General features: G+C 40.2%; 1 protein-coding gene across 1 annotated transcript in view; it reads left to right on the plus strand.

The window, feature by feature from the left end:
- The window catches only part of CCDC158 (coiled-coil domain containing 158), a 52538-nt gene that overhangs the window by 23001 nt on the left and 17596 nt on the right, over nucleotides 1–11941 (plus strand). Inside the window, exons 10-16 of the mRNA XM_018576176.1 lie at nucleotides 1373–1483; nucleotides 1631–1837; nucleotides 3509–3982; nucleotides 4363–4552; nucleotides 6060–6212; nucleotides 8863–8975; nucleotides 10202–10360. Of these exons, the coding sequence (XP_018431678.1) occupies nucleotides 1373–1483; nucleotides 1631–1837; nucleotides 3509–3982; nucleotides 4363–4552; nucleotides 6060–6212; nucleotides 8863–8975; nucleotides 10202–10360 (1407 nt within the window). The remainder of the gene's footprint in view (nucleotides 1–1372; nucleotides 1484–1630; nucleotides 1838–3508; nucleotides 3983–4362; nucleotides 4553–6059; nucleotides 6213–8862; nucleotides 8976–10201; nucleotides 10361–11941) is intronic.

Raw genomic sequence — 11941 nt, forward strand, 5'->3', positions numbered from 1 at the left:
GGGGGCCCCCCGATGTGATAGCAATAAAGTTGTGTAAAAAAAAAAAGTTATACAAAAATTAAAAAAGCATTAAAAAATAAATAAAGAAGCATTAAAAAAATTAAAAAAGAAAAAAAAATGTTTTAAGTCCTCCGCCCCCCACATACACATGCAGATATGCGTCGGGTGTGCCTACGTGCGAAAACAACGATTGCGGCTATTGTGCCGCACATGTTACATATAACCGCGAACGTCGGAGTGTGAGCAATAATTTTAGGGCCATTAATTACTGATAACACTAAACTGATGAGCGGTAAAAGCGTTTCAAGCATCGCCTATGGCCACTTTTCAGTGTGGTAATTTTCTGCGATTTTGCGTGCAAACGCAATTTTAAGGCTTGACATGTTTGGTGTCTATTTACCCGACGTGACCCCGACTTTTATATTTTACCAAAAATATGGGTAAGAATAAAGGTTTTATAACATAACATAGGGAAACTTTGTTTTTTTTTTACTGTTTTTTTAAATTTACTGTACTTTTTTCATTATACAGTAAAAATTCCCCCTGTGGTGATTTTATATACCACCAAAAGAAAGCTCTATCTGTCCCTAAAAAATTTTAACATAAATTGCAAGGCTATAGTCCTGTCATGCTGACTGGTGACATTTTTGACTGACTGATGAGATTTTCAAATTTTCAAATTTTTCAACCCCTGTATATATAGGAACCTTTATTAGCCAGCCTCGCTTGTAATATATAGCCTGTTTCTTTGCCCTTTCCCTCTAGTGGCATGAACCAAAACTCCAGACATGACACACTTGTAGTCTGGTATTGCTGTTTTTTTTTCTTCCAATAAGAACCTATTTTCACATATTGACATGCAATCTTATATTTTTCTCGTATTTGATCATTTGTAATATGGCTAACTGCAAACATCTTTCATCTATCACAAAATATCAGATTTCAGGCTCAGAAGTGGCTTGTTTTCTTTGAGTGTTACATAATACACCAGGAATTGGCTTGCTGGTATTATGTTGTAAGAGAGAAAGCTGTTAGCTTATTTTGCATTATGGTAAGACATGCACAAAAATGTGCCTGTAACATAACCACAGATGACTAATCATTTTTGTATTAGGTCATCCTCTAGGTGTTGTCATAGTGATCTGGTGACACTATCCTTCTTGTTTTTATGTATTAGAAGCAATGGTGAGAACACTGCCTTCATCCATCCAAATCACTGGAACCCTTCTCTGCTAAAGGGTTGCATAGAGGATCATGCCGAAATAACACACAGTTACCTGAATATTATACCACTTTTTATGAATATGTGTAAAACTATATATTACTGTACTGTGCTTGAATTTTAAATGATTTTTGTTATATTATAATACAGGTGGAAGAGCTGAAAAAGCAGCTGTTGATAGCCAACAATGCCTTGGAGAAGGCCCAGAATGAGCATACTCAGCTCAGTCAGGATTTTGGTAAACAGCTGCAGGAATTAAAGGTAAGGATGCAATAGGTGATATATATGAGGCTTGCTAATCAATTTTAATAATTACAGTGCCGAAACATGGAAAATGTTTGCTTATAAAAATTAATAACTTGTCTAATACATTAAATAATATTTTAATACTATTTGTCTTTGCTGCAGCATTTGCAAGAGGCCCTTAAAGTATGTGAAAATCAGGTGCACTTGGAAAGAGAGCATAACAGGCAGTTACAGGAACAGGCAAATGTCAGCAAATTTACCAATGATCACTTACGAAGAGAGCTGATAGAACGGAGTATGGAAGTAGAACGCCTTCAACTAATGGTGACCATGGTAAAAGAAGAGAGTCAGCAAAAGGAAGAAGAAAAGGTGTAATATCAAGTATATTGTGATGTTGCTGTGTCTAAACTCTTAAGGTTTTACTAAGAATGTCAGTATAGGCCCTCATGTATGAAAATGCAGGGTATTGCAATCTGGACTTTCATTATTCAGGGCCGTTTTTAAGCTACAGACATGTTTCAAATAATTTTATATATGCCTTATTTTTTTCTCTAGCAGTCAAGGGCTACAGTAGTGAAGTTTCACTGCCCAACAGGTTTAAATAGTAACATATTAGAACTGTGCCAGACTTGCTGCAAACCAAAAGCTCTTCCCCTTCCCAAAAGCTTCAGCTCTTTTTTCCGAGATGCCAGTGCAGGCAAAGAAATGGCCCTGCTGCAACACACAAGAGAGTGTAAGTGTAGGTCTAAGCGCAACATACCGTCACACATCCATCACGTTTACACACATTGTTGCAGCTGGTACTCTAAACACTTTATCCTAGCGCAACTAAAATTGGTCGAAAGTGTAGGTGCTGGCATTTCTAATGCAAGGAAATTAGAACATAAGTATCTTGATACAGACTAAACTTGTAATATTTATATTTGCTTTATTTGAAAGGTCTGAAATGTCATTTTTAACTAGATCAGATAACTGTCCTATGAAGATGCCCTCTGGCTAACAACTTTGGGGGGCAATATTAAAAATACAGGTTGAAAATCCTTTAAGGCAGGATAAATGATGCAGCGTCTACCTGCACTAATCTGCCTTTGTGCATTAACATATAATTCCAGGGTCAGCAGAACTGACCTTTAAGATTTAAAGACTGCATAGATTTTTTTTCCATAATGGCATGTGGATCGCCCTCCACATCTAGTTCATGGGTGGCTTTTGTGTCATTTCAGCAAAACATTTCAACAGATATATTTCTTGTGTTGCATTACATACTGCAGGGCCACTTCAGCCTTAAACTATTGCCTCAAATTTAATAAATTACTTCTGCGCTTATAATTTTCTAACAGTCCCCTGCAAATTCCCCAAAACCCCATTGTTCCTGACAGGAAAGTGCACCTAACGCAGCTTTCTGTGGTAGTGCGGCACTGCTCCTGAATTCAGAGCAGAGTTATCACTCTCATGTAGGCGCTTGTACTACAGAGGGATGAAAAAAATACAGCAGTGGTGGAGGCTATCAGCATTGTCACTGCTGATTCACAAGCATGTAGCATGTTGGTCAGCACCTTGCCACACCTAAGCCTACCCACTGATTTCTGGATTGTCAGCACTGCCTTGCCTGTTGAAAACCTTCCAATGTGAGCTGCAGTGTCTGTCAGAGAAGTAGTGGGAAACAAGAGTCTTTCAGCTGCTTATCAGTTGCCATAATTTACCCTCTTCCAACAAACAAGGCTGAGTGTTTGCGGCAGAAGACCCAGCTTAACTTCACAAGTTGCCAAAGTCAGTGGGGCCCATTTTCCCAAATACTGTACATGTATATTAACCTAATGATATATGGGTAAATAAAGATCTCCTTTTTTATTTTTTTCATATGAAAACATACATACAAACAAAGACAGCAAGAAACAAAATCTGTCAAGAGTTATAACCTTTTCCTACTCTAGCTAAAACAAACAAAAAAAAAAGGTTTGGCTATAGATATGTTTTAAGGCAGACAGTACATGTAAGAAATCCATTTAAAAAAATTAAGTTTTTTTTATTTTGTCAAAGCTGAAAACTATTCAAGACAAGACTGCAAATTTGAACTTGAGGACATGCCAGCTGGAGTCTATGAAAGCTACCTTGCAGAATATGACAGAGGAGCTGAAGGCCAAATCGCAAAGCCTGAAAAATTCTGAGAAAAACATAAACGAATCAAAGGTTAGCTTGGCAGAGAAGGACAAGGCATTAAAGAATGCAGTAGAGGAGCTGAGAAAACTGCGTTTATATGCAGAGGCCAAAAAGAAGGAGCTGCAGCAACTTAAAGCCACCTCAGACCAAATGTCAGAGATGCTGGAAGATACAGAAACATTAAAGCAGCTTTTGATGGAGAAAGATAACATGATAATGACTCTGCGAGACCAGATTCAAACTTTAACTCGAGTGGTTGGGCAACAAAACCAGAAAGTGGGTTCACTGGAAGCAGAGAAGTCCCAACTCCTAGATGAAGCATCTCTAATGAATGCAGTAATACAGGACAGTATGGTAAGTACATATTATGGATATTAGTTGGTCATTAGGATTAAATACAATCAGAATTTTTTTAATCAAAACTTAATCTAGATTTTTTTTCTTACTTTTGTGCTTATGTTACTAGTTTGTCTGCTATTATTAAGGCCCTCCTTACCATCTTGTCTTGAATTGTATTGTGATTGTAATGTCCTCCTTATATTGTAAAGCGCTGCGCAAACTGTTGGCGCTATATAAACCCTATGTAATAATAATAATATTATACTACGGAAAATGCTGGCCGCCATGAACTGTGCAGTTCTCAGCACTGCTAAGACAGATGCAGTGTATGCTGGAAATTTGGTTTGGGATAAACTTTAATATTAGTATTCTATTTTTATATGTGTGATTTGTAGGTTGTGGCAGAGAAGAAAGACATAAAAATCCATGAGCTGGAAGAGATGTGTAGATTGCTAAATATGGAGAAAAGCAAATTGACAAATGAATGCATTGAAAAGACTTGTGCATCCAACAAGTTGAAAAAGGAAAGAAAGGACATTTTAGCTGAGCTCAGAGAAACACAAAATGAGCTTGCGTGTCTATCAGGTAAACCTAAACATAAGCTATTGTACTGATCATATATCAATAAATCTTTTCTGGAAAATCTGATATTTACATATTCTCTAAATAAATATCCAATATTGCAGTGAGAAAACATCTCCAAATTTTGGCTTTTTTAATTGGTCACCTTCTGTGGTGTTGAGTTTTTTTTTTAAATTAATTTAGGTAAATGAGGGTGTCCCTTGCATGGTCTCTTGTACATAAGTGTTCATAAAGACAAGTAGTAAACACCTGTCAAAAGGTGGCAAGGAAGCACATAGAAGGCAACAGGAGTATGCAAGTAAGAAGAGCCATATGTGCCTCACAGGCTACTGGAATAGGGACAACAGTACACGTACACAAAGCTGAGAAATTGTTGGTCTTTTTTTTTACTTTAGCCCATAACTAACTGTTGTGAAACAGTGCCATGGCTTCAGGTCCATGTACTTTGCGCTGTTAGTGTGCTGAAATACTTCTTTATCAGTTGCCACATCTATGTAATCCGGTTAGCATGGTCTTTCAAAACACAGTATTAGCTTCTGTATAGAGCTGTTACTTCCACTTCAGGCACCTGTATTTCAGGTATTCCTACACATTTTACTAGAGGTGCACCAAAATGAAAATTTTTAAAACAAAACCGAAATGAAAAAAAATGTCAGGCCGAAACCGAAAATGTTTTTTTTCTAACTTTTTCCATTTTTTTTAAAATATTTTATTTTTATTCATTTTTTATAAACTTTTACATTTTTTTACATTTTATTTTTATTTATTTTGATTAAATATTTTTATTTTTTACTTTACTTTTAAATGCTTTGGGGAAATATTAGGGGTCTAAACAAAGCCCTGATATTTACCTTTTAAAATAGAAAAAGAGACTGAGAACACAGAGCCCTCAATCTCTTTTTCTGCAGCCCCAGTTATAAATGAACAAATTAACAGGAATCCTCTATACTGAGTGTTCCTATTCATTTATAACATGAGGACAGAGTATGTTTACTATAACCACAATCATGAATGAACAGGAGGTGATGTATATCACTTCCCATTCATTCATAATTGAGGATATAGTAACCATACCATGTCCTCAATTATTTACAAACACTCAGCGATCACTGGTCGCTGAGTGTTTGTACCTCGTTCTGCTTCCTGACAGCTGTCACAGAAGGCTAAGGGAGCGGTGCGGGGAGGAGAGCTCAATCTGACAGCTGACTCCTTCCCGCATCGCCGCCTGGCCTCCTGTGACAGCGCTGGCTGTCTTCGCCCCCACACCGCTCTCCCCTGATCTGTCACAGGAGGCTGAGCACACCGAGAGGAGAGACGCCGGCCGCTCACATCGCTCTGCTCCCGTAGCGCTTGGCCACATGTGACAGTTTCTCTCCTCCCCGCTAGGACACAGAGCAGCGCCAAGTGGGGAGGAGAGAAAGAACGGATGCGCCGCTATATCGGCAGAAAAATGGCACAGTATTTGTGACACCACGTAGCTGATATTGTTCTGTATATTTCTTTCTTGCAGAAGATTATGAAACAATGGAAAGGAACAACGAAAATCGAACTGAAGGTTCAGAAAATGCAACTGCTATTCTTAAAATGCAGCTGAAAGCAGCTGTTGCTGAACTGGCACAGACCAAAAATACCCTGAAGACGGTAGAAGATTGTGATGGCCATGGTAAGAAATGCTAGCTTTTCTTTATCATTAATTGAGGGACACAGAAATATAGATATCCCTGGATATATGGGTTATACTTCTGCCTTCAGGAGGTTTTGACCGTGGCAAACAAACAAAAAAAAGTTAAGTCAGCCCTGGTACAACCCCGTTGCTAACTGCCGTGCCTCAGTTTTTCGCTAGTGGCCTCAACATTTGGATGCTGGAAAATTGTGCATATAAAAATTTTCTTAGCTACAGGACACTCGTCTCTTACAGAGCAGTGCCCTTCTATGTACTGAGCTATGTGTGTCCTTCGGGCACTGGATTCTGAATATTGGCACTTTCCAGGCTCTTGTGTACTGTGTCAGTCAGCTGCAGCTTTTTTCAGGCTTAGAGCCATGGCACAGACTCTGGTGTAGATCATTTTCTGCATCTCTGCTTCCTAAAGGTTTCATTAAAGGAGAACTATGGGGCCAGTGCTTTTCCCCATAGTTCTCCCCAGGGTCACGGGAGGACACAAACTAGCGTCCTCCCATGACCCAAAGCTCAGTATACCGCGAGCAACAGGTCGCGGTATACTGAGACCGCCGCAGCTGGGACGGATCCCGACATTACTGTCTGCCACCCAGCTGCGTGATTGACAGCTGGCTCTGCCTATCTAGAGGCAGAGCCAGGTGTACCCGCCCCCTCTCCCGTCCGTTCCGCTAGTCAGCGCTGGAGGATCGGACATGGGGGGGGGAATCCCTGCAGGGAGCCATGACTGACAGTCACGGCTCTCTGCAGGGACAGGATCGAGAAGTGAGCGAGCGACGATATGTGTTCGCTCACTTCCCGATCTACTGAGCCAACGTGTGACAGTTTCATTGTCACACGTCGGCTCGAACTATGAGGCTGAGTGATTTTCACTCACCTCATAGTTCTCCTTTAAAGGTCTCTTTCTCTCTCTTCCTTTAGAGTACTATTGAGAGGGCTATTATATTCTAGATCTCCTTTTCCCTGAAGTCATGGATTATGGGTGTCCTAATTCTACCCTCAGTTGTTCACTGATTGTTCATACTTGTTTGCCCAACATTCCTCTCCTTAGGTCAAGGCTTAGATATGCTCGGCTTTTCGACCATTACCTTTGTAAACATTTTTATTTTGTTGACCGCTTTATCTGTTGCTTTTCTTCCACCTGTTTTTCCTTATGGTGGTTGATTGGTTGTCTTCCACATTCTTGTTAAGGTTCATTTTGTTAAATAACAGTCTCCCCTTAGTGATGCTACCTGCCCTGCTCTGGGATGCCAGATTCCTTCTTGGTACCTGTCTTTGTTAGTAGTTATATCCATAGTAGCTCTCCCTTTTTAAATCCAGCCTTGTTCAGCCATGAATTCCTTCTGCTATTCCTCTAGTAAGATTTTGACTTTTTTTTTTTTTCTCAGTGACTGTTGCCCATCCCATATGTCCAAGAATTTCGACATTTCTGTATCCCTCAATGAACATTTAAGAAAATAAGATTTCTGTTTTTATCGTAAAATCTTTTTCTTGAGGTCTGTTGAGTAACACAGGTCCCACCCTGTGTTTTTGTCCTTATGTACTGCTTGCTCACAAAAACCATCATGAGGAATGACAGTTGGAGGGCAGAGTTATACGACGGCTGACTTATTTTTTTTTACTTGCTAGTGTCCACACCTCCTGAAGGCAGCAGTTTAACTCTTATGCACAATAATATCTACATTCCTTTTACTATCCTATGATGTCAGGTCCAGTGGCGGACCTAGGGAACAAAGGGCCCTGGTGCAAGATGTTTTTTGGGGGCCCCTCACACCCCCCAAAACACAACCACCCCCAATCCACACCCCCTGAAGCAACCACAAAAAAATGAAGTTGGAAAAATAGAAAAACATAGCATTGTTGTATAAAGTACTGCTCAGATTTGTAGTCCTCTATAGAGGGTGCCATTCTGCATTGCTGCAATGCAGAATGGCACCTGCTATATAGCACTACAAATACCAGCTGTACTTTATACAGCATGTCCAAAAGCTGGGCTACAAATAATAATCATTTTATTACCTTCACCTCTTCTGGCTGTTTTCTGGTGGGAGAGGCTGCAGAACACCCCAGTGTGTGTGTGTCAGAGTCTCAGACAGCGCGCCCGTGTGCTCAGACGGCTGCTTGCTGGGTCCTCACAGCCGAGGCCCAAGGCGGCCCCATGAAGTGCCTGCAGGCTTTTTCATTCGGTGGGCCCCATCATCTCTGTCTCGGGAGTGTCGGATACTCTGATACTCCAGGCGCAGAGATGGGGGGGCAGTCGGCTGCTGGATACCAATCTGATTATCGACACTCCCGACACAGAGATAGGGGCGCCCGCCAGATACCGATCCGATGGCAGTGGAATTTTCCCTTAGCTTAGTGAAAGAGGTAAAGCACTGCTGACGTCTATAAACCAATCATGTGCAAGCAGAAATATATTTTTTTCCTTGCAACTGATTGAGTATTCTTTGCAAAGGGAATTTTCTCCACATTCACTAAACCAATAGAAAGTTCCCTTGCAAAGTGTAAATTACCTTTCAAATTGAACAGCCTACCGTATTTAAATTTTGTAAATCAACCCTATAGTATCTTCCTATAGATATTGGTTAATATCTATATACATAATATACTTATCTTCTATATTGATCTCCTATTATAGCTATTAAAATTGCTACAAGAATGCAGAAGAAAATCACAGCCAAAAGAAAACATATTGATGCTTTACAAAGTAGGATTCAGTTCTTGGAGGAGGCTCTGTCTAACACAACAAAGGTACATTTCATGTATTTTTCACTTGACTGTTTAAAAGCTGTGGCAGGCCCCCTGCTGCCTTCTGCACTACATTATTGGCAATGGGATTTCTCATCACATTAATAGACCTGTAGAGATGTGCAGGATGTGGGAGAAGGTATAGCTTCCACTTCGGAACCGAAGTTGAACTTGCATAACTGAGCACTTGAGGTCCTATAGATTCTGGGGTGTACAGAAATTTCAGGCCGAAAATGGTACTTTGGCCAAAATGGCGAAAATACAATTTTTGGCCGAAAATGCACTGGATCTCTAGTTTGTCTTCTCCCCGCTGGGCGCTGCTCTGTGTCAGAGGGGACATAGAGCAGGAGGGGGAGGAGATAAACTTTTAGGAGGCAGGGCAGGGTGGAGAGCAGTGTCAGCGGTGTCACAGGATGGCCAAGCTCTCCTCCCGCACCACCCTGGTTGGCCTCCTGTGACAAGCAAATCGGGATGGAGTGCGGTGCAGGGAGGAGACAGCTGTCAGCTGTCACAGGAGGCTGAGCTGGCAGTGTGAGGAAGGAGTCAGATGTCAGCAGTGTCACAAGAGGCCGAGCTCTCCTCACCACACCACACCACCCGCTCAGCCTCCCGTGACAGCGAGTCAGGATGGAGAGCGGGTTACAAGCGTAAGTGTTTGTAAATAATTGAGGACATAGTAAGCTTACTGTGTCCCCAATTATGAATGAATAGGAAGAGCTTTACATCACTTCTTGTTCATTGTGTAGACATAGTAACTGATACTATCTCCTCAATTTATGAATGGACAGGAGCACTCAGTATAGAGGCTTTCTGTTAATTCATAACAGGGGCTGCAGAAAAAGAGGACTCTGTGTCCTGTTTAGAGTCCTGATATTTCACCAAAGCTCCAAACAGTAAAGTAAAAAAATATATATATATATTACAAGATTTAAAAAGGATAGAAAAAAATAATAATTTTCGGTATCGGCCTGACAAATTTTTTATTTTGGTCTGAAAAATTCACTTTCGGTGTACCTCTATCTGAAAGATAACAAAAAGTATGTATAGGAACCTCTAGGTACTTGCTTTTTAATATTTATAGTGATTTATATGACTTAGGGAGTACCAATGCCAGTACAGTGTAAATCAAGAAGTGTTGCAGTTACCAACTGACTTCCCTTAGTGTGTGTTGTATTAAGGTTTTATATAAAAAGTACTGTTTCTATAATGTAATTTTAATTTTTTTTAAGGAAAAACGGCATCTAAAACTGGAAAAGGCAAAGTTACTGCAGGAGTGTGCCAATCAGGCAGATGAAAAAAACAAACTGTGTGATGCTGTTGAGATGCTGAAGTCAGAGAATAAAGCTCTTAAAACGAATATAGTTAACACAGAAGCCACCCTAGACAAGGTAACACTAATCCACGGAAATGTTTGTACCAAGATATCTAAGAGACTTGGTAACTCATTTTAGAATTTGTTTTTGTTCATTTTTAAAGTGTATGTATTGTATGTCATTACTGCAATAGTTACATTTCATAGTTTATTGTAAAAGGTCAGCTTGCCAAAAAGTCATGTTTTAGTAATAGGTTGAGCCATGTAGGGTAATTAAGCGCCTTCCATCATCTATTTTCTGGATATTCCAACTGGGAAATTTCCTTGTTATGGTGTCTTGGACTCAATGGACTCTTGTTCTTGTCCAACTGCATTATGCATAAAAAAATTAAAAAAGGTAACGATCACAGCATTTTTGCCATTTAACACTGAAAGATGCAATAAGTACCAAATGCACTGCAAACTGAAAGGTAGTTTGCAGTGCCAGGCTGCTGTAAACAAAGCTAGCAGGGTTTTGTCCTGTATTAAAAAGGGGATGTATTGCAGGGACAAGTCTATAATTTTGCCACTTTATAGATCATTGGTTCGACCTCATCTGGAGTACGCGGTCCAGTTCTGGTCACCAGTACTAAGAAAAGATGTCCTTGAGTTGGAAAAAGTCCAGCGGAGGGCAACCAAACTAATTAGGGGTATGGAGGACCAGAGCTACGAGACAAGGCTACTAAATTTAAACATGTTCACATTGGAGGTGAGGAGATTAAGGGGGGATATGATCTCCATGTACAAAATGTTCAATGGTGGTAGCAACATTAGTGATAAACTGTTTAAAATTAACTCCATTACAAAAACTAGAGGCCACCACCTAAAATTGATGGGAAAAAAATTCCAGCACAAGGGGCGAAGGGGGTTCTTCACAGTAAGATCAGTTAGGGTCCGGAACTCACTGCCACAGGCAGTGATTTCAGCAAATAATGTGGAATTGTTCCAGAAACGTTTGGACGATTTCTTAAGGGACCGCAATATACAGGGGTACAGGGACTCCTAGAGTGAGATCCTAATAGGTTGGACTTGATGGACTAATGTCTTTATTCAACCTCAAATACGATGTAACTATGTAACTTAATTTCTGAATACATATCAAGGCAAATCTTTGTTTTTGACCTCTATAATGTACATAATATACTTTAGACATAATGGCTCACAGAAAATTTGTCACATGTACTTTTTTTTTTTAAATGAATTCTTATTTAAGTGTTTTTCGAGTTGCACAAAATACAATATGAAATAATGCACATGGATATGAGGCATATTCACACACAGTTATGCGGTAACCATGACTGTAAAACATTTCAACACATGGTGTGATTCGAATATGGTTTGCATAGAGAACAAGAAGAGAGAGGGTTAGAGTCCCAGCGCAAGTGAAATACGCTGGTGCGCCCGCTGTCGTAAAAAAATTACTCTCCTGGTCATAAGGGTAGAACAACAGGGTGTGGGTGACTTGGCATCCCGTGGTCATTGCAAGGCTAAGTTGAAGCTGTGGAACACATATGAATGGGATGACCTCGTAATGGTGTGAGTATCATATAAGCTGGTAGTATGGGAGAGTTTCATGGGTAAGGGTAGAAGGGCAAGGGGTGGGAAGGGTTAGGGTCGC

The sequence above is a fragment of the Nanorana parkeri genome, unplaced genomic scaffold (assembly GCF_000935625.1).
Source record: "Nanorana parkeri isolate BGI_ZX_2015 unplaced genomic scaffold, ASM93562v1 scaffold59, whole genome shotgun sequence".
Lineage (NCBI taxonomy): Eukaryota > Metazoa > Chordata > Amphibia > Anura > Dicroglossidae > Nanorana > Nanorana parkeri.